This window comes from Stegostoma tigrinum, unplaced genomic scaffold (genome assembly GCF_030684315.1).
Source record: "Stegostoma tigrinum isolate sSteTig4 unplaced genomic scaffold, sSteTig4.hap1 scaffold_104, whole genome shotgun sequence".
NCBI lineage: Eukaryota > Metazoa > Chordata > Chondrichthyes > Orectolobiformes > Stegostomatidae > Stegostoma > Stegostoma tigrinum.
Genome location: NW_026728056.1, coordinates 541,724 through 567,764, shown reverse-complemented (window position 1 = coordinate 567,764; position 26,041 = coordinate 541,724). Strand labels below are relative to the sequence as shown.

Sequence of the window (26,041 nt, the reverse complement as noted above, 5' to 3'; positions counted from 1 at the left end):
CTATGTATCTGCACACCAAGATCCCTCTGTTCCTCCACGCTGCCAAGAATCCTATCCTTAATCCTGTACTCAGCTTTCAAATTCGACCTTCCAAAATGCATCACCTCGCATTTATCCAGGTTGAACTCCATCTGCCACCTCTCAGCCCATCTCTGCATCCTGTCAATGTCCCGCTGCAGCCTACAACAGCCCTCTACACTGTCAACGACACCTCCGACCTTTGTGTCGTCTGCAAACTTGCTGACCCATCCTTCAATTCCCTCGTCCAAGTCATTAATAAAAATTACAAACAGTAGAGGCCCAAGGACAGAGCCCTGTGGAACCCCACTCACCACTTAAGTTCATTATCATTTTTGGCTTGGAGCTGTGAACTGTGAGCTGAGAGTGACCTTTGGACTGTGAGCAGCAGCTTATGTGAAAAAAGAAGAAACAATTTGATATTTGTTTCTGAGGCTAGGTCTGGAAGTTAATTGCAGGTCAATTCTTCTTCCAAGAAAACTCGATTGATGTGTCACTAACAAAGAGAAACCAATATTGAACTGTCTTTAAATCAGAAGGATTGTCCCTGCAAAAGCTACAGGACAGAGGTTTGATTGCCAACTGGTTGTCCTCCCATTATCAACTTAATCTAAGTGAAGAGGTCCTCTGTTACAAGTAATAATTAAATATCCCCACAAAGCCTACTGAAAGGTATTTGCATAGCTCAGTGTTTTCAGAAACCAAGACAGAAGCTCAGAAATTACTGGAAACGCTCAGCAAGTCTGGCAGCATCTATGGACAGAAGTTAGAATTCACGTTTCCGATCCTGTGACACTTACTTAGAAATAAGGAATCCTGAGGAAGGGTAATCTGACCCAAAATGTTAACTCTGTTTTCTCTCCACAGATGCTGCCAGATCTGCTGGTTTTTTTACAGCAACTTCTGTTTTTGTTTCTGATTTACAGCATCTGTAGATTGTTCAGATTTTAGCTTTAAGATACTATCTCATCTGACTGTGAGATTTCAGATGATGGACAAAAACAAAATTTCCGGAAAAGCTCAGCAGGTCTGGAAACGTCTGTGAAGGTAAAAAAGAGGTACGATGTCAGATCTGGTGACCCTTCCTCAGAACTGATCAGAGGAAGGGTCGCCAGATCTGAAATTTTACTTTGTTTCCTTCACAGATGCTGCTGGACCCGCTGAGCTTTTCCAGCAGCTTTGTTTTTGTTCCTGATTTACAGCATCCACAGGGCTTTCCGTTTTAAAGATCATGCAGTCTGGTTAAGTAAACTGGCCAGTTACACTTGATTTATTTTTTTCCCTTTAATATATTCCTTAATTATATCTGTTTGTCTGTCTTTCTGTCTTTGTTAGAATGGGGGCTAGAATCAAAGAAGATGATGTTTAAGTCATGGGCATTCATCAGAATACCTTTTTGCTTAACTTTCTTTTAAAAGATACATATTGTCAATAAATTGTAAAATCTTTTGTTTAAGCTACAAACCTGGTGTCTGGTATTGTTGTGCACAAAGTCTGGCACTGACTTTTCAAAAAATCTGATTAGGAAACATTGGGATCAATTTTGAACGTCACCAAATACTTCATATCAATGTGTTACGAACAGAGGCAGGGAAGCTGATTTAATACGGCTGTGACTTCAGGTCATAAAATCAGTAATAACATACTTATATGAAATAAATAAAGACAGTCTATCACAATCTCTTACTAATCAAGTTCACTTTGATTATGACATTAATTTCTCACAGTATTTGTACTTCATAAAGCAACCACATTGATATTGTCTCTAATTCAGATAAGTGGGCAAGTTAAGGGCACTGTGACAGTCAGCCAGTGTTACTCAGAGCAGCGGATGAGAGCTCTGTGACGGGCAATCAGTGTTACCGGGAGGAGGGAGTGAGAGGCCTGTGACAGTCAGTCAGTGATTCTGAGAGGAGCGGGTGAGGGCCCTGAGATAGTCAGTCAGTGTTACTGAGAGCGGCGGTTGAGGGCCCTGTGACGGGCAGTGTTACTGAGAGGAGCGGGTAAGGTCCCTGTGATGGGCAGTGTTACTGAGAGGAACGGGTGAGGGCCCTGTGATGGGCAGTGTTACTGAGAGGAGCAGGTGAGCACCCTGTGACGGGCAGTGTTACTGAGAGGAGCAGGTGAGGGCCCTGTGATGGGCAGTGATACTGAGAGGAGCGGGTAAGGTCCCTGTGATGGGCAGTGTTCCTGAGAGGAACGGGTGAGGGCCCTGTGATGGGCAGTGTTACTGAGAGGAGCAGGTGAGCGCCCTGTGACGGGCAGTGTTACTGAGAGGAGCAGGTAAGGTCCCTGTGATGGGCAGTGTTACTGAGAGGAACGGGTGAGGGCCCTGTGATGGGCAGTGTTACTGAGAGGAGCAGGTGAGCACCTGTGACGGGCAGTGTTACTGAGAGGAGCAGGTGAGGGCCCTGTGATGGGCAGTGTTACTGAGAGGAGCGGGTAAGGTCCCTGTGATGGGCAGTGTTACTGAGAGGAACGGGTGAGGGCCCTGTGATGGGCAGTGTTACTGAGAGGAGCGGGTAAGGTCCCTGTGATGGGCAGTGTTACTGAGAGGAGCAGGTGAGCACCCTGTGACGGGCAGTGTTACTGAGAGGAGCAGGTGAGGGGCCTGTGATGGGCAGTGTTACTGAGAGGAGCAGGTGAGCGCCCTGTGACGGGCAGTGTTACTGAGAGGAGCAGGTGAGGGCCCCGTGATGGGCAGTGTTACTGAGAGGAGCAGGTGAGCGCCCTGTGACGGGCAGTGTTACTGAGAAGAGCGGGTAAGGTCCCTGTGATGGGCAGTGTTACTGAGAGGAATGGGTGAGGGCCCTGTGACTGGCAGTGTTACTGAGAGGAGCGGGTGAGGGCACTGTGATGGGCAGTGTAATTGAGAGGAGCGGATGAGGGCACTGTGACAGTCAGTCAGTGTTACCGAGAGGAGGGCATGAGGGCCCTGTCCAGTCAGTCAACGTTACTGAAAGGAGCGGGTGAGGGCCCTGTGACAGGCAGTGTTACTGAGAGGAGGGGGTAAGAGCCCTGTGACAGTCAGTCTGTGTTACCGAGAGGAGCGGGTGAGGGCCCTGTGACAGGCAGTGTTACTGAAAGTAGGGAGTGAGGGCCCTGTCCAGTCAGTCACTGTTACTGAGAGGAGCGGGTGAGAGCCCTGTGACAGTCAGTCAGTGTTACCAAGAGGAGCGGGTGAGGTCCCTGTGACAGGCAGTGTTACTGAGAGGAGGGGGTGAGAGCCCTGTGACAGTCAGTCAGTGTTACCGAGAGGAGTGGGTGAGGTCCCTGTGACAGGCAGTGTTACTGAAAGTAGGGAGTGAGTGCCCTGTCCAGTCAGTCACTGTTACTGAGAGGTGCGGGTGAGAGCACTGTGACAGTCAGTCAGTGTTACCGAGAGGAGCGGGTGAGGGCCCTGTGACAGGCAGTGTTACTGAGAGGAGGGGGTAAGAGCCCTGTGACAGTCAGTCAGTGTTACCGAGAGGAGCGGGTGAAGGCCCTGTGACAGGCAGTGTGACTGAAAGTAGGGAGTGAGGGCCCTGTCCAGTCAGTCACTGTTACTGAGAGGAGCGGGTGAGAGCACTGTGACAGTCAGTCAGTGTTACCGAGAGGAGCGGGTGAGGGCCCTGTGACAGGCAGTGTTACTGAGAGGAGGGGGTAAGAGCCCTGTGACAGTCAGTCAGTGTTACCGAGAGGAGCGGGTGAAGGCCCTGTGACAGGCAGTGTGACTGAAAGTAGGGAGTGAGGGCCCTGTCCAGTCAGTCACTGTTACTGAGAGGAGCGGGTGAGAGCCCTGTGACAGTCAGTCAGTGTTACCGAAAGGAGCGGGTGAGGGCCCTGTGACAGGCAGTGTTACTGAGAGGAGGGGGTAAGAGCCCTGTGACAGTCAGTCAGTGTTACTGAGAGGAGCGGGTGAGAGCCCTGTGACAGTCAGTCAGTGTTACCGAGAGGAGCGGGTGAGGGCCCTGTGACAGGCAGTGTTACTGAAAGTAGGGAGTGAAGGCCCTGTGACAGGCAGTCAATGTTACTGAGAGGCGCGGGTGAGGGCCCTGTGACAATCAGTCAATGCAACAGAGGAGCAGGTGAGGGCCCTGTGACAGGCAGTGTTACTGAGAGGAGGGGGTGAGAGCCCTGTGACAGTCAGTCACTGTTACTGAGAGGAGCGGGTGAGAGCCCTGTGACAGGCAGTGTTACTGAAAGAAGCGGGTGAGGGCCCTGTGACAGTCAGTCAATGCAACAGAGGAGCGGGTGAGGGCCCTGTGACAGTCAGTCAATGCAACAGAGGAGCGGGTGAGGGCCCTGTGACAGGCAGTGCTACTGAGAGGAGAGGGTGAGGGCCCTGTGACACAGTCAGTCAGTGTTACCGAGAGGAGCGGGTGAGGGCCCTGTGACAGGCAGTGTTACTGAGAGGAGTGGGTGAGGGCCCTGTGACACAGTCAGTCAGTGTTACCGAGAGGAGCGGGTGAGGGCCCTGTGACACAGTCAGTCAGTTTTACTGAGACGAGCCGGTGATGGCCCAGTGACAGTCAGAGAATGTTATTGAGAGGAGCGGGTGAGATAAGGCTCTCACTGAAAAGCATGCATACGAGCAGAGACCTGAGTGGGAACACTGGTTTGTGTTCCCTCCAATTGAGCAGGCGGATGAATAAATTAAAAGCAAAGATCAGTGTTCTGTTCAGTTAAGGTATGCCTGGAATTAAGCTCTGACCCATGATTGGTGCATCCTACACTACATGTCAAATGCTGAGTGCTCCTGCTGGTCTGCATGACCATGTGTACAGCAGGTGCCTCTTATTGGAGCAACTGGAGCCCAGGGTCTTGAGCAACAAGTGGGAGCATTTCAAAGCATTGGTGAGTCTGACAGGTTTGTTGATAAAAACCGAAAGAACTGCATATGCTGTAAATGACGAACAAAAACAACGTTGCTGGAAAAGCTCAGCAGGCGTGGCAGCATATGTTGGAGGAGAAAACAGAGTTTAGGTTTCCGGTCCGGTGACCCTTCCCCAGAACTGATGGTGGCTGGGAAAACATCGGTTTCTATGCAGAAAATAGGGAGGAGGGTAGTGTAGGGAGTAAACAATAGGATAGAGCCCAAAGAGAGAGAAAGACAGGTGGACAGATAAAGGAGTTGCAAACAATCAGGCTGGGAGGGTGAACAGTTGTGAATGGGGACTGTTCGTCACTAACAACAGGGAATGTGTCGTGGCAGGCTGTGTGGTAACAAAGCCTGGTGTGTGGGGTAGCGGGGGCTGGGATATGGGAGAGTTTAGACCCTAAAATTACAGACCTCAATATTGAGTCTGGAGGGCTGTCAGGTCCTCAAGTGGAAAATGAGGTGCTGTTCTTTCTGCTTGCGCTGGGCTTCAGTGGAACACTGTTGCAAGCCGGAGACAGAGGTGTTGGCCAGGTTTGTTGACAGTATATGTTTCAGGGTGTTGTTTTGTGATTGAATGCAAGTTTTATGAGGAGAAACTGATAGGCTAAGTGCGTTTTCCATGCAGCAGAGGAGGCTGATCGACGTATACAAAATTATGAGAGGCATAGATTGATTGTGAGAACCAGTAAATGGGTTTAAGTCAGAGGGCATAGATTTCAGGTGAACTGTCAGCTATTTAGAGGGGATCTGAGGCAAGTGTTTTCACCAAAAGTGATACAAACATGAATATGCTGCCTGGCAAGGTGGAGAAGGCAGGTACGCTTGCAATATTAAAGAAGCAACAGATGAGCATTTAAAGGGCCAGCGTATGGTCGGTAATGACTCAGTGCAGGTAAATGGGATTAGTAGTTTGATGTTTGTTAGTTGGCATTGATGTTGATTAAGTGAGCGTGTTTCTGTACTGCATGACTTTATGAAGCAGGAAAGGAGATATCAGAGGTCCTGGCAAAGATTTTCAAGTAATTTCTGGCCACAGCTAAGGTGCCAGAGGACCGCTAATACTCTCAGCAGAGAGATCTCGGTGTCCATGTACACAGATCCTTGAAAGTTGCCACTCAGGTTGACAGGGCTGTTCAGAAGGCATACAGTGTTTTAGCTTTTATTAGTAGAGGAATCGAGTTCCGGAACCAAGAGGTTATGGTGAAGCTGTACAAAACTCTGGTGCGGCCGCACTTGGAGTACTGTATACAGTTTTGGTCACCGCATTATAAGAAGGATGTGGAAGCTTTGGAAAGGGTGCAGAGGAGATTTACTGGGATGTTGCCTGGTATGGAGGGAAGGTCTTATGAGGAAAGGCTGAGGGAATTGAGGCTGCTTTCATTCGAGAGAAGAAGGTTGAGAGGTGACTTAATTGAAACATATGGGATAATCAGAGGGTTAGATATGGTGGACAGGGAGAGCCTTTTTCCTAGGATGGTGACGGCGAGCACGAGCGGGCATAGCTTTAAATTGAGGGGTGAAAGATATAGGACAGTTGTCAGAGGTAGTTTCTTCACTCAGAGAGTAGTAAGGGTATGGAACGCATTGCCTGCAGCGGTAGTACATTCGCCAACTTCAAGTACATTCAAGTCGTCATTGGGCAAGCTTATGGACATACATGGAATAGAGTAGGTTAGATGGGCTTCAGATTGGTACGACAGGTCGGCACAACATCGAGGGCCGAAGGGCCTGTTCTGTGCGGTAATGTTCGATGTTCTATAGATGTGTTGTCTTTGGGCTTTGTATTTTGACAAAAGGTTAAGTCATAACATGAGAGCCCACGGTGTTGGAGGTAGCATGTTAGCATGGATACAGATTGGTTCATAGGCAAGAAACAGCAATTGGAGATAAAGGGTTCTTTTTCAGTTTGGTGACCCATGACCAGTGGGGTTCTACAGGAATCGGCGGTGGGACTACAACTGTTTACAACATATATTAGTCATTTGAAGGAAGGAGGGTGGATCCTGACAAGTAGTTCAGAGGGGATAGATTTTGAGATGAATTCTAAGTTAAAATGTTTGAGTCAGCGAGTGAGTGATTAAGTCTGGAAGGGTGAGGAACCAAATGGCATGTAAGACAGAAGTGAGTTTGATATGGTTAAATAGAATGTATTTCATTAATGTGGGCAGTGTATAGAATAAGACGGATGAGCTGAGTGTACAGACAGGCATGTGGGAGTATTATATCATAGCTAAAACTGAGGCGTGGTTGAAAGATGGGCATGATTGGCAGCTCATCACTTGTCGTTTTTGGGTATTCAGACCAGATAGAGAGCAGGACAGACAGAAGAGTGGGCCATGTAAAGAAGGTGGGTCACAATATTGAACAAGGAATCAATGAAGAAGGATTTTAACTTGGAAGGATCACAAAGCAAAGTTATATGGAAGGAGGCAACAAACATAAAAAGGGCAAGCTTACTGTTGTGTGCTCCTGAACAGTCTGAGAGATACAGGATTGAAATATAATTAAATTTCAGACAAGGGTAAGAATAATAAGGCCGTAATAGGGGACTTTAACTACCCAACCACTCACTGGAATAGTTTAAGTTTGCAAGGTAGGAAGGGAGCAAAATACTTGAGTTGCATTGCATTCGGGGGCGGGGGAGGGGGGAGGGGGGGGTGGCGGGGTGTGCACAGTTCTGGACCTAATATTTGGTAGTGAATCCAGGCAGGTCGAAGGCATATCAGTAGGAGGTTTGTCCAAAGCCAAACTCTGTCGTCACGCGGGTGCCAGCAGTCACTTCCCCGAGAGCAGACCCTGCGATGTTGACAATTGCTGGCCAAGATAGAGGCGAGAGAAGCAGTTGCAATAGCTGGCAAATATCCACTCTGACTTTCATGTCAGTAATTGTCACTGTCTAATTCCTCACTTCAAGGTGAGGTGAGATACTCATGAGACCTAAATACTCGCACAAAGGCCTTTTGCTGCACACTAGTGAAACTCATCTCTCACCATTGAAACCTTTGATGGAAAACTAGATTTTTTTTCTCAAAGCCAAGTATTTCTTTCTAATCTTGTCATAGTTTTTCCAACTGATCCAGCACTGCCCACATCATCCAGAAAGGCTGGGAATATTTAGCCCACTGTTAGCTTCACTGATATTTTTACAGTAAATCCAGGCCATCATGGACTACCAGAACACATGACCAAAAAGTCCCAGCTATCTCTCTGTTTGTGATGTTTATTAAGGGCTAAACAGGGAAACTGTCTTTGAAGGACTGGACAAAAAAATGTTGGATTCAACAAGTTAACAACATTACTGTTTTGCCTTCATGTAATATACTTGCAGTGCAATCAAATATTTCAGACAGAATCAATTAAAGATCTACTAATGCAACCTGAACAGGCCTATCCAGTTGTTGATTCAATCAGATTTGGGACCTTTGGCCTTTGAAAAACCAAACAATGACCATTATAGAATGGGTTGGTAATTCTTTATTATCTACAAGATTTAGGGACAACAAATTGTCATAGTGGCATAAACTCTATAAATGGAAAGTAGAGTTTTCATTTCTGTCGAGTTTAACAAGGTTTAAGATTGATAGCTTAATCTGTATTAGGCTGACTCTTGAATAACATTACCAAAGAAAGTTTCAACATATTTGCCCCCAAAAAAGTCAGATATTTTGTATATATAAATCCAGGAAATAGTGGAGATGTACAGCAGATTAATCAGCAAGAAAAAATATGTTGATCCTTCATTTTTTTATTCATTTGTGGGATGTGGGCGTCACTGGCTGGCCAGCATTTCTTGCCTATCCCTAGTTTCCCTTGAGAAGGGGGTGGTGAGCTATCTTCTTAAACCGTTGCATTCCTCCTGCTGTGGGTTGACCCACAATGCTACTTGGGAGGGAATCCCAGGTTTTTGGCCCAGCAACAGTGAAGGAACAGCCCTTTCATTAAGTTATCATCTCTTGCGTTTTCAGCATATAGAATACTGCCAAAAACAGACACAATTTGCCACAGCTTTCCACTTTGCACTCATCAGGACAAATGCAAGAATGCTAAGTTTCAAAGGATCATAATTTAAAGCACAGAAGAAAAGGGCTGATCGATTGACAAGTTGACTCGAACTAGTCCAAGTGTTACCGCGCTATTGGGTAATTTTTAAAAAGTGCAGAAATTGGACAAATCACTTGGTTCAGGAGAAAGCACCTGTGAATGTAACTAGGTCGCATCTAGCTCGAACGAATAAGATACATTACAAGATTAACCAATTAAATTGTTTTTTAGTGCAGCTACTGACACACACTTCGGATTCTTTGGTAAGCAATGCCCCAATCACAGAATCACATCTAATGCCATGTGAAACAAAACGTCTGCTAACAAGTAGCTGATCAAATTAAACATGTTCTTTCAGCCATTCACAATAGGCTTGTGCTCACGCTCAATCAGCCTACGCTTGCAAGACCCAAAGGCGGCCAGAGTCAGGACAGCAATCCGAACATTGATAGCCATGTAAAACTCTATGCCGTCAGGTTACGCTCAGAGAAGAAAATAAAACAGAATGTGTGGAAAAGTGGTCACACAAGAATGGAAGCAAGAAAATCCCTACAACACTCTGAAAGGCACAGGCAGGAACCACCATGGGTGGCACTATAAAATCAAGTCAACACAAAGAGGAGACATGAGAGTCATTTGGCAGAAAATATAAAAAACAACAAGCTTTCTCCAAATATCTATCAAGAAGGGCAAACAAGACACCACCACAATTAGGAGTAAGGTGAAAAAGTGGCAGCATTATTACTTTCAGACTTCTGCATACATGCAACAAACCAAAACAATTTGAAATAACAAGGCAGAGGTTTTGGCGAAATGGCATCAGACCCAGTTCTAGATATTGGTAGTCCTCACACTGACCGGATGAAAAGACAATATAGACATTTTCCAATCAACCTGTTACACACCTCTGGAGCAGGTGAAACTTAAACTTGTTGGTCTAAAGACAGGGACACTATCACTGCACCACAAGGGTCCTGTGAAGACACAATGTAACAAACACACACAAGTAATACCTAGGTGCGACATAATTTGTCGCAAAATGTTAAGAAACAATTAGAAAGATCAGGGAACACTGGCCTCTATTACAAGGGGAACTGAAAAAAGGTGGGAATTCTAGCTGCCCCAATATACAGCAGGGTATAGTTTTGACCTCCTTCCTTCAGGATATGTTTATATTGGAAGCAGTTCAAAAGAACATTTTTTATGTTGATTCTTAGGGTGAGGACTTGACTACGTGGAAAGCCTGAGCAAGTTAGGCCTTAACTCATTGGTGATTAGAAGAATAAGAACTGGTCTTTTTGAAACCCAAGATTCTGAGAGGTCTTAACGGGGTAGATGCCGAAAGGATTCCAGGACTAGGCATACTGTTTAAAATTAAGGGGTCTCCTATGTAAAATAGGATGAAAAGAAAATGTTCTCAGTCATCAGTTTGGAATTCTCTGGCCCAGCTCGCAGTGGAGGCCAGGTTCCTGACTAATTCCAGGTTGCCTAACAGATTTTAGAGTTCTGGAGTTGAGGGCTACGGAAGGCAGGCAGGAAAGTGGAGTTAAGGCCCAATCAGATCAGCCATAACACTGAAAAATTCAGCAGGGTCAAGGGATAAATGGCTTACTCCTATTTCTAAGATCGATTTGGGCTTTGACTGAAGTGCCATTAAAAATCACCGATTCAATATTTGCAGTGGTGACTAGAGAAAATGTTTAAGTAAAAATGTGACTTTATATTTAAGATATTGAAGTTGCACATGGATTTGCAAGGCTATATCATGGTTCTTAAATCTTGAGAGGAAGCAATTCACTTTGTCACTTTCGTTCCCTGCAAGCATTATCCACAATTCGCCCCACTCCATTTTCCCTTCTCTACAACTCTACACTTTTTTCAGCTTTGTGTAAATAAATTCCTTAATGGAACTTGCTACAGACTGTGCTTCTAATAGTCTAACCCTGCCACCTACAAAGACTTTCGAGTCGGTGTATGAGAACTGTTGAGTATGTGTGTCTTTATTTCTGTGCAGCCATTTAAATTATAACATTTATTCTACCTTGTTTCTGTATCAGTTCTCACGACACATGCTGAATTTCGTCTGCCACACTAGATTTTGCATCTGGTATAAAGTATTTCGTTCCTCATTCCATCTTACAGGAAAGATGTGAATTAATGGATGGATCCCAAAGCAAGAAATCAAGGTTGATTCTTACAATGAGTTTCAGAGACAGTAGGAACTGCAGATGCTGGAGAATCTGAGATGACAAGGTGTACAGCTGGATGAACACAGCAGGCCAAGCAGCATCAGAGGAGCAGAAAAGCTCATGTTTCAGGCCGAAACCAATCAGAAGAATGGTCTAGGCCCAAAACATCAGCCCTCCTGCTCCTCTGATGCTGCTTGGTCTGCTGTGTTCATCACCTCTACACCTTGTTATCTCTCTTTTTTCTAAGAAGTGCTGATTTGTCGGAGCAATTTCTGGTTGTGAGGCTTTAATGTCTCTGAAAAAGATTCATGAGGGACCCTGAATGGAAAATAAATATCAGAGATTTATTGGGTTGGGCAAATTCCCTCAAGAATAATGCCAACTGCATGGACACGATTCCCATTCCAACTGAGGTAGATCTGGAATCTGCCTCCTCAGTCTGTCCCTAAAAGTGAAAGGGAATAGCAAACCACTGCTGGTTAAAAATAAGATTGTCAAGAAAATTGCTCAGGATCAAGCATCTGCAGATAATGATCTTCAAACTTGCCTTAAAGCAATCCACACATCAATGATTGGAAGAACGAAATGAAAGAAAACAGATAGAGGAGGCTCTTGGTTCCAGAATCAAACAGAAACTGATGAAAGGCTTGGAAGGAATGGCTAGCTAAAGCAACGGTCTGCTACTATCAAAAACACTGCACTTTTAAGAAGCTACTAAGCCAGAATTAGGTTATTTTTAAACACACAATTAGTCTTCAACCCTTATTTCCCAAATATTGAGTGGGCAGTGCCGTGGATAAGTGGTTAGTTGTGCTGCCTCACAGCGCCAGGGACCTGGGTTCGATTCCCCACTTCGGCAGCCGTCTGTGTGGAGTTCGCACGTTCTCCCCATGTCTGCGTGGGTTTCCTCTGAGTGCTGCGGTTTCGTCCCACAGTCCTAAGGCACGCAGGTAAGGTGGATTAGCTGTGGGATGTGCAGGATGACAGGCATAATGTAGGGGGATAAATCTGGATAGGCTGCTCTTTGGAGGTTCGGCGTGGACTCGATGGAGCAAATGGTCTGCTTCCACACTAAGGATTCTATGACTGCTGCATGAACTGAGCTCTACCTTGAACGTAATATTCAGTCATACATTTGATCTACTGCTTTGCTCTGTGCCATGGTTCGCACACTGTGAAAACTGTATGAAATGCAATGCAAATGCAACACAAATGCTTTTCACAGTGTGTTTAACTCCAGAGACATTAAATTCAAATAAACAAAATCTCTCTCTCGCTCAACAGGCATCTACATGAAGGAAACAACCCCTGCACAAGAACTCAGGCTTTAATCAGCTAATAACCATGATATGTAACACCTTACTCCTCCCCCATGTTTATGCATCAATTTGTTAATTCCATAAAAACAACATGCTTGGTTCTTGCAGACAGATACAACCCCACTTCACAGTCATTCTGCCTTTGGGTACAAATTTCACTCAAAAATTAATTCAGCATCTTTTTCGTTTATCCTGAAACTGCAATAAAAGCCAAAAACATCCTCTTTGACAATTCCCCTTTTTAACATGATAACAAGACCTTATTCTACTAATTCAAAAATTGTTGCCATAGAGAGGCCAAGGGCAGGAGGTCAGGAAATGAAATGTCAGTTCAATCAATCCAGGTACCTGACAGCAAATGGATGCTCGTATAAGCATCATCCACTCTCTGGTCCAACTTTACAATGCTGTGAATAAGGCACTCTTGTTAATCCATACTATATGGATTTCTTTCACTAAATTAGCAGTGGAAATTAGGCCACAGTAAAAGGTCAGCAAAACTAATTACAAACTCTCAGGCATATGAATAATTCATGCAGTCGATGGTCAAATGCTACTAAGTTCCAGAAAATTGAGAAAACTCCCATAAATTGTGGCCCCAATTGTTTGGCTGGAAACCATGGCCAGAACAGGTTTCTTGCATTTCTCCACAGTAAATACTACTTCAAAACAATTAGAACAATGATAAATGGAACACACATGTATTCGATCAATGTATTTAAAACTGGTGAATAACTATCCTCCTCAATTAAAAGCTGGATAGGTTTATGGGGTTTAAAGCAGAGTCTATTTAAGAATGACCACTGTATTTACTTTCAGCTGTTCGAATATATAAGAGAATCATTACATGTTTAATTTCTCAATTTAAACAAAGACATGGCACTCCACAGCAGGATATGCTCTCTGTAAATTGTGACAGGCATCTCTGGTAATTAACTAAAACACAAATCAACTATTCCACTGACTTTTCCCAACATTTGAACACACTTTGTAGTTCTCTATAAACTTAACATAAATGTACTTTGACTTTTACTGCTGTTGTATGTTCATAAAATTCCATTATGCGTGGCACTAACACAGTTTTCAACCTGCTTAGAAACGGATCAACAACACATTGAAGTATGTAAGAGAATGTGTGCTGTGGTATTAACCACTGCATCAACAGAAATTAAACGCAAAGTGAATAACATGGAATGAAGAACTAAATATTAGGCCATTAGATAAAATCATGTTTTTCTTACTATACCTGTTCAATTTTTCTAAGCAACTCCTGCAAGCTTAAGTTCAGGCCATTCATCATTATGTCTCACCTTGACACAGCCGACATCTTTCTGCAATAGGTTGTCCCATTACTGCTGTTGTGCTGCAGTTTTACATCTTCAAGAAGATTACCTCCTGTTTTAACCTGTCCTCATGTTTCTCTTACACACTAAATCCATCAGATTGTGGTTTACATATTAGCAGTTTCACACATCCATCAATTCAAAAGAACTCGTCCAAAGATACCCAGATCCAGGGTGCTCAGTAGTCTTTTGCGGCTTTCAGCCATCTTCCATTGTGCTTTCTTCGTCCCAGGCAGTTCTCACCCTAAAGTTCAGTCAAAGACTTTGCTAGTTCTCGCTTCTTCCAACAGCCCAGCTGTTTTTCGTTTAACGTACCCAATTTTGGGGTCCGTCTGAATCAAACAGTTGGTCTAAACCGCTGGCAATTTGGAAGTCAAAAATAACTGACCGATCGTCACATAAGAAATTTTTAAAAAGGACTTTCTGCGCAAAGGTAAGAAAACCAATCCTCGAAGGGAGTCTATTGTAAACATATAACCAAACAGTGACATCAAATGGGACTTCAGTCCCCAGGGCAAGGAAGACCACAGCAAAATACCAGACCACTCCCAATGATCTGTAAATTAATGTGTTCATGTAAAAGTCCCTCAGATTTATTACCATCTTTGCTACAGGCTGAGAGTTCAGAGATCTGTGCCCATCAGTTCCACTGTGCTTCTCTACCTCATACTACAGATCACTGCACTGCCTAGTTGAGTTGATACAATGTAGCCCTGGAACTATTTTGTTACAAATCAATAAGGCACTTTCATCACAACAGGAGCAGATTCAATGCTGTCAGTTATTTCAATGCCCTCTCATTTTTGAATGGTTTTTTGTTACTTCATTATTATGTGTTACTGCTTTAGTGCATCAGCAGCCAGGTAACCAACAAATTCTCTGATGTATCACTGGCAATTATGGACTTTGGACCAGGTTCATTAATGCTTTGATTTTTCTCTCTCCCTCTACTTTCAGGAATCCCAGTGTTTCTTTGCCTTCCAACTGACCTACCAGTGTTCAAGGATATTGTTTTCCATACAGCAAGATATTATTTTCAGAATTATACCCCCAAAATATAATCTAGCAATTTAACACAAGAAATTCAACTGGCATACGCCAGCGAGAGTTATCACATTCGTAACCCTTATTACAATTGTTTGTAGATTCTCCACATCCTCTCAGCATTGTCTGGCCAATACTTTCCTCCATTTACTGTGTTAACAGCAAAGTCACAAAGTGAAATTATATTCTATTTGTGTCAAATTTCAGAAGTACAATGGATTCAATGGTAAAGAAATACTAACTCAAATACAGCAGCTATAGATAATCAGATTAACCTTCCAACCAAAGCAGAGCAACAACCAAACGACAGACTGCCAAACTATACACCCAAAACAACAGCAAATTCAAAATAAGAAAAGCCATGATTAAACTGCTCTCATGAGAATGCACTTGATAACTGCACTCGGATACAGGGAAAAATACCAAGCCTGGAGGAAAAGCGCAGCATACCCATAAGGTAAACTCAGGTTGCTGAAGGCATGCTTCACAAGAAATAAATTAAAGAAATTTTGGCTTTGCTGCTGGCAAACACAGCAAATGGCTGGTGAAAACAAATGAGACGTTTCTGAGGGAAGGCTCAACTTCAAAAACATGTGCTCTAAAGAATCAACATGACAAAACAAAATCAGAAAATCAGATGACACCAAAAACAGAACTTGCTGGCAAAGCTCAGCAGGTCTGGCAGCATCTGTGAACAAAAATCAGAGTTCACGTTTTGGGTCGGGTGACCCCTCCTCAGAACACAACCCTCTTGTTTGTCCGTTTCTATGCATAATGCAAAATGTAAAACAGTTGTCTAATTGCAAAGATTTTCATCATGTTTTAGTATTTCAGCCAGAACATACAGCTTATTAGATGATTAAATTGGTCTTTCATGACAAGCCTGCTCATAAAGTTGTGTCTAAACTGCAGTGGGTAATCACTTCGGCAATGCTGGATGTGTCAAAATGCTGCTTGGCCTTCGGTGTCCATCCAGCTCCACACTCTCGGATTCTGCAGCATCTGCAGTTCCCATTATCACTGATACAATTTTGTGACTTACCCATTTTCAAACCAAATATTTCAGAAGATATTCTAGACAATAGAAGAAATCTGTTAAATTACTTTATGTTGAATCTTTCAGGGTAATACTAAGAGTATGTTTTTGCATGTTACAGTTTTCAAATCAGATGCACAGCAACAGGATGCCTCCAAGTATTTCTAAACAAGACAGATGTGATTTTTTGTGGTGGCACAGAAGCAGAACAGTTGTTGCCAGTCTCCAAAAGTCTATTACTTTAGCATATCAGAGTCTCTGGGGTAATCTCACAGCATACTCATGACAAGATCACTCTCAAAGCCACACACAAATCAAATCTAATTCTAGACGGATTCTTCTCTTTACTTCTATTTATTTTAAAGCAAACATTTGTACAGGAAAGAATTTTACAATCAGACTGTTTGAATCAACTGCTTTAGAAAAAGGCCGACAACAAACACACAGCACGCAGTTCTGGGCAAATTATTGAGGGTCTGTCTACCAGTCCTAACTATTTCTTCATGAGGACCATAAATCTTTTTGAATCCTTATATTTCCTTGTCGACCTTGTCAGCATTTCATGATAAAGTACATATAAATGCTTAAAACAAGTCAAAATCCTGAAATTCCCTCCCTAATGTCATCGCGAGAGTAGCTATATCACATGGCATGCAGCGGGTTAAGAAAGCAACTCACCACCACTTTCTCAAGGGCAACTCAAGACAGGCAGTGATGTCCATATCGCAAAAGTGAATAAAAATTGTATATTGAAATAAAGATATACAATAGTAAGTCTCACCTCAGGTGAGGAAACTACTGGAAGCAATTCTGTGGGACAGAATCAATCCACACTTGGAAAGGCAGGGCAGTCACGGTTTTATTGAGGGGAGGCCATGTCTGAATAACTTGATTGCATTTTTTGAAGAAGTAACCAGGTGTGTACAAGAGGGGATTACATTTGAAATAATCTACTTGGACTTCAGCAAGGCTTTTGTCAATGTCCCACATGGGAGACTGATAGTGAATAGCCCAAGGGATCTGACGAAATTTGGCTACTCGGATCCAGAATTGGTCGAATGTCAAAGCACAGAGGTTGATGATTGCTTGGTGTTTTGGTGATTGGAATTCTGTGTTCAGCGCAGGGATCAATGTTGGACTTATTGCTGTTTGTGTTATTTATAAACGATTTAGATATCTACATAGCAAGGCGGATCAGTTAGTTTGCAGATGGTGCAAAAATTGGTGGAGTAGTCATTCATGAGGAGGTTAGCTTTAGATTACAGGAGAATATAGATAGGCTAATCAGCAGCAAATGGAATTCAATCTGGATACACGTGAGAGAATGCACTTCAGCAGGACAAATAAGGAATAGGAATATATGATGAAAGGTGGAAGCACTGAGGATCCCAGGGATTTTGATATACATGTACACCAGTCCCTTAAGGTATCAGGTCGGGTAGATAAAGTAATGAAGAAGGCATAAGGGACACTTACCTTTACTAACTAAGGCATTGAGTTTAAGAGTAGGGTGGTTATGCTGGAACTATGCAAAACATTGTTTAGGACACAGCTAGCGTAATGGGCACAGGTCTGGAATCCACGGTGAAGGGTTGGTGGGGATGTCACTGCACTGGAGAAGGTGCAGGGGAGATTTATCAGGATGCTGTCCAAGGTGAAGAGTTTTTGAAATGAAGGAAGAATGAACAGTCTAAAGTTGTTTTCCATACAACAGAACAGATGAAGGGAGAATATGATTGCAATGTATAAAATTATGAGAGGCATAAACAGAAAGAAACTTTTCGCTTTGGTGCAGGGATCAATGACTGGTCACGTAGATTTAAGGTAAGGGGCAAGAGATTCAGAAGGGATGAGAGGAAAAATGTTTTTACCAAGAGGGTGTAGGAATCTGGAACTCACTGCCAGTAAGGGTGGCTGAGGCAGAAACCCTCGTAAGATTTATGAAATAAAAGGGGATACTTGCTATGCCAAAGCATACAAGGCAAATGGTACAAATGCCGTAAAATGGAATTAGAATAGTTAGGTGGCTGTTTTTCACAGGCACAGTGCCAAAGGTTCCTTTCCTGAGCTAGAGGCCTCTATGAGACAATAACCAATTCATAAGCATAATAGGTAGTTCATAATATCAATAACTTTGGTTAAAGATATTGGCTGAGAAATTCAAATTCGATTGCCTAACATGACCATTTCTGGGAAATAGCTCAGAATGACTCCCAAAGTGAGCAGTGAATAAAGAAAAGGATTTAATCTAATTACCATTAGATACTGTTTCAACAAATCTCCTGTGCTGTGTTAAAAACCTGCCTGCCCTGCCCAAAATCCAGAAGCCTGCCTGCCTGGGTCGACCCATTGTCTCAGCCTGTTCCTGCCCCACCGAACTCATCTACACCTATCTGGACTCCATTTTCTCCCCCTTGGTCCAGGAACTCCCCACCTACGTCCGTGACACCACCCACGCCCTCCACCTCCTCCAGAACTTCCAATCCCCTGGCCCCCAACACCTCATTTTCACCATGGACGTCCAGTCCCTACACACCTGTATTCCGCATGCAGATGGCCTCAAAACCCTCCACTTCTTCCTGTCCCGCAGGCCTGACCAGTCCCCCTCCACCGACAGCCTCATCCACCTAGCCAAACTCGTCCCCACCCTCAACAACTTCTCTTTCGATTCCTCCGACTTCGTACAGACAAAGGAGGTGGCCATGGGTACCCGCATGGGCTCAAGCTATGCCTGCCTCTTTGTAGGTGACATGGAACAGTCCCTCGTCCGCACCTACACAGGCCCCAAACCCCACCTCTTCCTCTGTTACATTGATGATTGTATCGGCGCCGCCACTTGCTCCCCAGAGCAGCTCGAACAGTTCATCCACTTCACCAACACCTTCCACCCCAACCTCAAGTTCACCTGGGCCATCTCCAACACATCCCTCACCTTGCTGGACCTCTCAGTCTCCATCTCAGGTAACCAGCTAGAAACTGATGTCCATTTCAAGCCCACCGACTCCCACAGCTCCCTAGAATACACCTCCTCCCACCCACCCTCCTGCAAAAATTCTATCCCCTATTCCCAATTCCTCCACCTCTGCCGCATCTGCTCCCAGGATGAGGCATTCCACTCCCGCACACCCCAGATGTGCACGTTCTTCAAGGACCGCAACGTTCCCCCCGCAGTTGTCGAGAACGCCCTTGACCACGTCGCCTGCATTTCCTGCAACACGTCCCTCACACCCCGCCCCCGCCACAAGAGGATCCCCCTCGTTCTCACACACCACCCCACCAACCTCCGGATACAACGCATCATCCTCCGACACTTCCGCCATCTACAATCCGACCCCACCACCCAAGCCATTTTTCCATCCCCACCCTTGTCTGCCTTCTGGAGAGACCACTCTCTCCGTGACTCCCTTGTCCGCTCCACAGTCCCTCCAACCCCACCACACCCGGCACCTTCCCCTGCAACCGCACGAAGTGCTACACTTGCCCCCATACCTCCTCCCTCACCCCCATCCCAGGCCCCAAGATGACCTTCCATATTTAGCAGATGTTCACCTGCACATCTGCCGATGTGGTATACTGTATCCATTGTACCCGGTGTGGCTTCCTCTACATTGGGGAACCAAGCGGAGGCTTGGGGACCGCTTTGCAGAACACCTCCGCTCGGTTCGCAATAAACAACTGCACCTCCCATTCGCAAACCATTTCCACTCCCCCTCCCATTCTTTAGATGACATGTCCATCATGGGCCTCCTGCAGTGCCACAATGATGCCACCTGAAGGTTGCAGGAACAGCAACTCATATTCCGCTTGGGAACCCTGCTGCCCAATGGTATCAATGTGGACTTCGCAAGCTTCAAAATCTCCCCTTCTCCCAATGCATCCCAAAACCAGCCCAGTTCTTCCCCTCTCCACAGTGCATCCCAAAACCAGCCCAACTTGTCTCCGCTTCCCTAACCCGTTCTTCCTCTCACCCATCCCTTCCTCCCACGTCAAGCAGCACCTCCATTTCCGACCTACTCCCTCATCCCGCCTTCTCGACCTCTCCGTCTTCTCTGAACTGACCTACCCCCTCCCTACCTCCCCACCTATACTCTCCTCTCCACCTATCATCTTTTCTCTCCATCTTCAGTCCGCCTCCCCCTCTCTCCCTATTTATTTCAGAACCCTCACCCCATCCCCCTCTCTGATGAAGGGTCTGGGCCTGAAACGTCAGCTTTTGTGCTCCTGAGATGCTGCTTGGCCTGCTCTGCTCATCCAGCTTCACACTTTGTTATCTTGAATTATCCATGTAATGGATTATAAAGTAATTTGAATGAAAGATAGAGCATAACCCAGGAATATGGGTATAAATTACATAGTTGAGATTATGTTACGAATACTGAGATTTATAAAGCTTTCCCTGGACAAAGAATTCACTGAGCATGTTGGTCACAAATCTGTAAATATTTTTAAGCCACTCAACTCAGAATCACACTGTGTGCTGAACTAAATCTTTTCACATTTTTGACACACGCAATGCAATTCATCAAAAGATATTGCTTTCAGCAGAAACACACATGGCTGTAAAAATTGCACAGCTCTTCATAAAAGTCAGTCAACTCACTATATCTCCTTGAACATAATGAAAACTTGACTGAAATCATCTGTATTACACAAGAGCTAATTAGAAGCCGAACTCTGGCAGCTCCTGTTCATATGACAGCACCACACAATTAATAAAACAGCTCCACAAAGTGTTCACTGTCAAAAGACCGAGATTAGTACTGAATGGCCCGGGTAACTGGAGGTCGAGTCCAGAATTTTAACTCATTGTACGAGTCAAGGTTGCGCTTGGTTATATAAATTAATGTTATGATTGGAATAGTGTAGTTTCTCTAACTGTGTGTGACTGAAATTAATCAGAGCTAACATTTCGGGTCCAGTGACTGTTCCTCAGAACTGGGCCCGAAACTGGGCAATAACCGGCTCATTGTTGCTCATTTTGGGATCCATCAGGGCCAACGTAGCTTCTAACTTTCATACAATTTTGGTCCAAACACAGACAAAAGAATGGTTTTCCAAGGCTGACAGAAAAGTAACTCACCTTGACATCAAGAAGCCTTCCGAAAACTGAAGTCCATGGGAATCAGGTGGGAAATGGTCTTGAAGATCTCGACAGCAAAAGGCAGGATGGTTGTGGTTGCTGGAGATCAATCAGCTCAGTACCAGGTCATCGCTGCAAAGTTCCTCAGTCTGACCAGCTTCAGCTGCTTTATCAATGAACGTAACTCCTTCACAAAGTCAGAAGTGGGTATAGGCACTGATTACTGCAGTCCATGTCCATATGCAGCAAGGCCTGGGCAAAGTTCAGGCTAGGGCTGACAAGTGGTAAGAATTATGCATTACAAAAAAATGTCAGGCAATGACAATCTCCAGTAAGGGAGAATCTAAATCTCTTTACTTGACAAAAACTTGACAAAGTTGCTGGAAAAGATCAACAGGCCTGACAGCATCTGTGAAGAGAAATTGGAATTAACATCTCAGGTCCGGTGACCCTTCCTGAGATATATATTCAAAAGTGCTGAATTTAGAGGCCAACAGAGACAAAGCAAGGTAGCTCTTTCAGGAGCCAGTACAGACAGGCTGGGACAAATGGCCACCTTCTATACTGTCAAATTCTATGATTCCTCAGTTCAGAAATATTAGAATTTGATTGTGATGCAGGATAATGGAGGCGAAGTTGATCACCAAAAAAAAATTGCTGGTGGCAATTTCATTTGCAGTTCTGAAAGATAAATACTTGCAATTCCAAGAAATAAATCACAGAAGACACGGACTTACCTACTACAATGGAATATGTCAACGTGACAACTGATAAATGTAACAGCTCTTCTCCCTCCCAGCAATTTACACCTTTTTGATGATTTCTGTAATAATCAGCAGTTTCTACATAACTTGCTCAAAGACTCCAAAATAATACTTGCTTTAATCTAAATTCTACAAGCTAGTATTTGGAGCAAAAAAATACAAATATTTATAAACAATACTGTCACGTGCTGTCGGTAGCTGTGCACTGTTAAAGGTCAGGCCATTCGGTAATTTCGTTACCATATAAACTCGCTCCTGATTTTATAGATAACACAATCTCTTCAAGGCAAGCCTGACCAAATATTATTAAATGGTCCTGCTAATATTGCAGCTTCATGATTGTTTATTTTGAAGATTACTGAACTGATACTATGGGTCAGAATAAATTTCTACTCAGGCAATTGTAAAAATTCACTTTTTCACAGGAACTGAGAATATCTTGGCAATAGGGAGAATAACATGTTCATTCTAATTTTCTCTTTCTCAGGCTCCTGGGCCTGTTTCTTTCTATTTCAGGCAATATGCAATTGGAGGGAATTCATTAAGGGATTGGTTCACGATCTCAACACCAAATGGCATCAAAGGGTGGCATTTCGAACAAGAATACAGGTAGTGTTTTGTGTTTTGCAATGATGTTGCCAATAGGATTTTAACAGAAGAGCATGCTTGGATGCCATCACAAAATATACATACATAGTTCTTACTTTAAGCAAACAATTTATACCTGAAGCTGTTTCCAAAGTTCTCACCTTCTGCTTCATATTATCGAGTTGGCAGGAATCCTAGAACTAATGAGGCACTTCAACCTGGGGACAGCTATATTGTCAATTGACACCAGAGTCATAGAATCATACAGCAACGGAGTAGAACTGTACCTGCATCTACCAATTCCTCTGGCAGTTCATTCCACAAGCGAACTACCCTCTGTGTAAAAAAGTTGCCCTTCAGGTCACGTTTAAATCTTTCTCCATTTATTTTAAAAATGTGTGCTCTAGTTTTGAACTCCCCTACCCTAGAGAAAAGACCTTTGCTATTCATCTTATCGGTACCCCTCATGATTTTATAAACCTGTATAATGTCACCCATCAACCTCCTAAAGCTCTAGTGACAAAGGTCACAGCCTATCCAGCGTATCATTACAGCTCAAATTCTCCACTCCCAACAACATCCTGCTATGTTTCCCGAACCCTCTCCAATTTAATCACATCCTTCCTATAGCAAGGCAATTGGAACAATACTCAAAAAGTGACCACCTACCAACTCCGAGAACTCAATGGTCTGATCAATGAAGGCAAGCGTGTTAAATGCCTTCTTAACCACCTCGTCCAACTTGCAAAGGATTATGTAACATCAATCCTTTGGTCTCTCAGTTTTACAACTCCATCCACAGTTCTATTAACTGCAAAAGTCCTGCCCTTATTTGGTTTACCAAAATGCAATACCTCGCATTTATCCAAATTAAACTCCATCTGTCACCCCTCAGCCCAATGGCCAATTGTTCAAGATCCCACTATAATTTTAGACACCTCCTAAATGCTCATCCAAACTGATCATTTAATTTCAGCAACATTCAAAAAATTATGAAAGAATATTGTCATCTATCAAGTTGCCTTTTTAACAAAGTTGTGAAGTGAGGGCCTTGAGAGTAGTTGGAGGTTTGGAAGGTGCCAAGGATTTTTGGTGAATTTCTGCTGTGCATCTTTTAGACAATGCATGCTGCTGCTACTGAGCATCAATGGTTGGAGAAAGTGGGTGTTTGTGGATGTGATGCCAATCAAATGGACTTTTTTGTCCTGGATGGCATCAAGCTTCTTGAGTGTTGTTTGAGCTGCATCCATCCAGACAAGTGGGAAGCATCCCATCACACTCCTGACTTGTGCCGTGTACAAGGTGGACAGGCTTTCATAAGTTAGGTGGCGAGTTACTTGCCGCAGTATTCCTAGCCTCTGACCTGCTCTTGTAGCCACTATGTTTACGTGGCGAGTTCAGCTGTATTTCCAGTCAATGGTAACCCTAAGGATGGTGAGACAGGGGGATTCCATGACACCACTGAATGTCATGGGCTGGAGATTCGGTTGTCTCTTATTGGAGATGGTCACGGCCTGGGGTTTGTGTGGTATGAATGTTACTTGTAGCTTCTCCGGCCAAGCCATTTGTACATTTGGGATGTTAGATTCTTAGCTCGGGAGAACGGTTGTTTCATGTTTGAAATGTATACTCAGCAGTAGACGAATCTGTAGCTACCTTTGCTTCCTTGATAAATTGTTGTTTTCCAATTTGCTTTTTCCACTAGGCACTGTCTTCCAACATGATGAGAGACAACGGGAGAGAAAGCGTTCCAGCTCTTGTCATGAATGAATCTTTTTTCTCTTTTTCTGCTCTCTTCTCAATAACAGCTGTTGAAATATAGTTTAGTGGGAATTTCAGAGTTTAGCGGCACTATCTTTCCAAGCTGGCTGACTGGCAGTTGAGCTCTCCATTCAGAATGTGTAAAAGTACCATATATGTGTGAACTACAACAGGAAACGTGAGTTTCTTGATGCTGATTCAGTTGCCTGTTTCAATGACTACAGATGAAATCATGATTTAAATGCAGATTAATTTATTCATTCATTCCACATAGGTTGCCCGAAGCTTGCTGCAGTCCATAGTCAGAAGACAACAGCCATCATTTTAGGTCCATGCTTTTGTCGTTTTGAAAGAAACTTCAGTCCATGCAAGTTTCCGCTATAACAATCAGATAATGGAAATTGAAACAAAATAGTCCATACTTAGACCTATCTGACAGGTTTCCAACTCTAGATCCACACAGCTCCACGGGTCAGGAATTCCACAGGATATCAACTCACAATTTTAGTCATACATGTGGTTTCTGACAATCTGGAGACTGCAAGTTTCTTTGCATTAATTCAGCTCACAGGGCTCATTAGTTCCTCCTCAACCATTTCCCTCAAAGTCACAATGCACACTTGAAACCACTTTAAAAGAGGCAGCAATAAATGTTATTTTTTTCTACATCTTTTTGCACTGTCATTCACACTTTCAGTACTGCAGCACTTCTTCCATTTGACAGTTTGTCATTACAAAGTTACTAAGGCTCTCACCCTGACTTTCAACTGACTAAAAGTTAAGACGCCTGAGAAAAGTAATACAGTGAAGTGCTTATTGCAATTATGCTAATGCAGCTCATTAAAATTATTTCTTCCAAATATGATCTGCAACAAATTGTAAGGATGAGACTCGAGGCTGGGTGTAGATGAATGCTTTTGATAGACTGCTTCAATCTTGTCACTATTATAACTCAATCTCACTATTATAACCAGAGATAATGGGAACTGCAGATGCTGGAGAATCCAAGATAACAAAGTGTGAGGCTGGATGAACACAGCAGGCCCAGCAGCGTCTCAGGAGCACAAAAGCTGACGTTTCAGGCCGAGACCCTTCATCAGAGAGAGGGACGGGGAGAGGGTTCTGAAATGAATAGGGACAGAGGCGGAGGCGGAGGCGGACCGAAGATGGATAGAGGAGAAGATAGGTGGAGAGGAGAGTAGAGGTGGGGCAGGTAGAGAGGGCATAGGTCAGTCCGGGGAGGACGGACAGATCATGGAGACGGGATGAGGTCGGTAGGTGGGAAATGGAGGAGTGGCTTGAGGTGGGAGGAGGGGATAGATGGGAGGAAGAACAGGTTAGGGAGGCGGGGACGAGCTAGGCTGGTTTTGAGATGCAGTGGGGGGAGGGGACGAACTGGGCTGGTTTTGGGATGCAGTGGGAGGACGGGAGATTAGAAGCTTGTGAAATCCACATTGATACCATTGGGCTGCAGGGTTCCCAAGCGGAATATGAGTTGCTGTTCCTGCAACCTTCGGGTGGCATCATTGTGGCACTGCAGGAGGCCCACGAGGGACATGTCATCTCAAGAATGGGAGGGGGAGTTAAAATGGTTCGCGACTGGGAGGTGCAGTTGTTTACTGAAAACCGAGCAGAGGTGTTCTGCAAAGCGGTCCCCAAGCCTCCGCTTGGTTTCCCCAATTTAGAGGAAGCCACACCGTGTACAGTGGATACAGTGTACAAATTGGCAGATGTGCAGGTGAATATCTGCTTAATATGGAAAGTCATCTTGGGGCCTGGGACAGGGGTGAGGGAGGAGGTGTGGGGGCAAGTGTACCATTTCCAGCGGTTGCAGGGTAAGTTGCCGGGTGTGGTGGGGTTGAAGGGGAGAGTGTGGAGTGGACAAGGGAGTCTCGGAGAGAATGGTCTCTCCGGAAAGCAGACAGGGGTGGGGATGGAAAAATGTCTTGGGTGGTGGGGTTGGTTTGTAGATGGCGGAAGTGTCGGAGGATGATGCG

The 26,041-nt window shown here is 44.3% G+C and overlaps 1 protein-coding gene across 5 annotated transcripts in view; it reads right to left on the bottom strand.

Moving 5' to 3' along the window:
- Positions 1 to 26,041, bottom strand: part of LOC132207579 (utrophin-like) — a 101,482-nt gene that overhangs the window by 8,275 nt on the left and 67,166 nt on the right. The window contains exon 1 of one of the 5 annotated variants that reach the window (XM_059643537.1): positions 13,739 to 14,044. The exons of the other annotated variants lie outside the window; for them this stretch is intronic. Within the exon in view, the coding sequence (XP_059499520.1) occupies positions 13,739 to 13,778 (40 nt within the window). The 5' untranslated portion in view covers positions 13,779 to 14,044. Of the gene's footprint in view, positions 1 to 13,738; positions 14,045 to 26,041 lie in introns of those variants that run through there. 5 annotated transcript variants of the gene reach the window in all.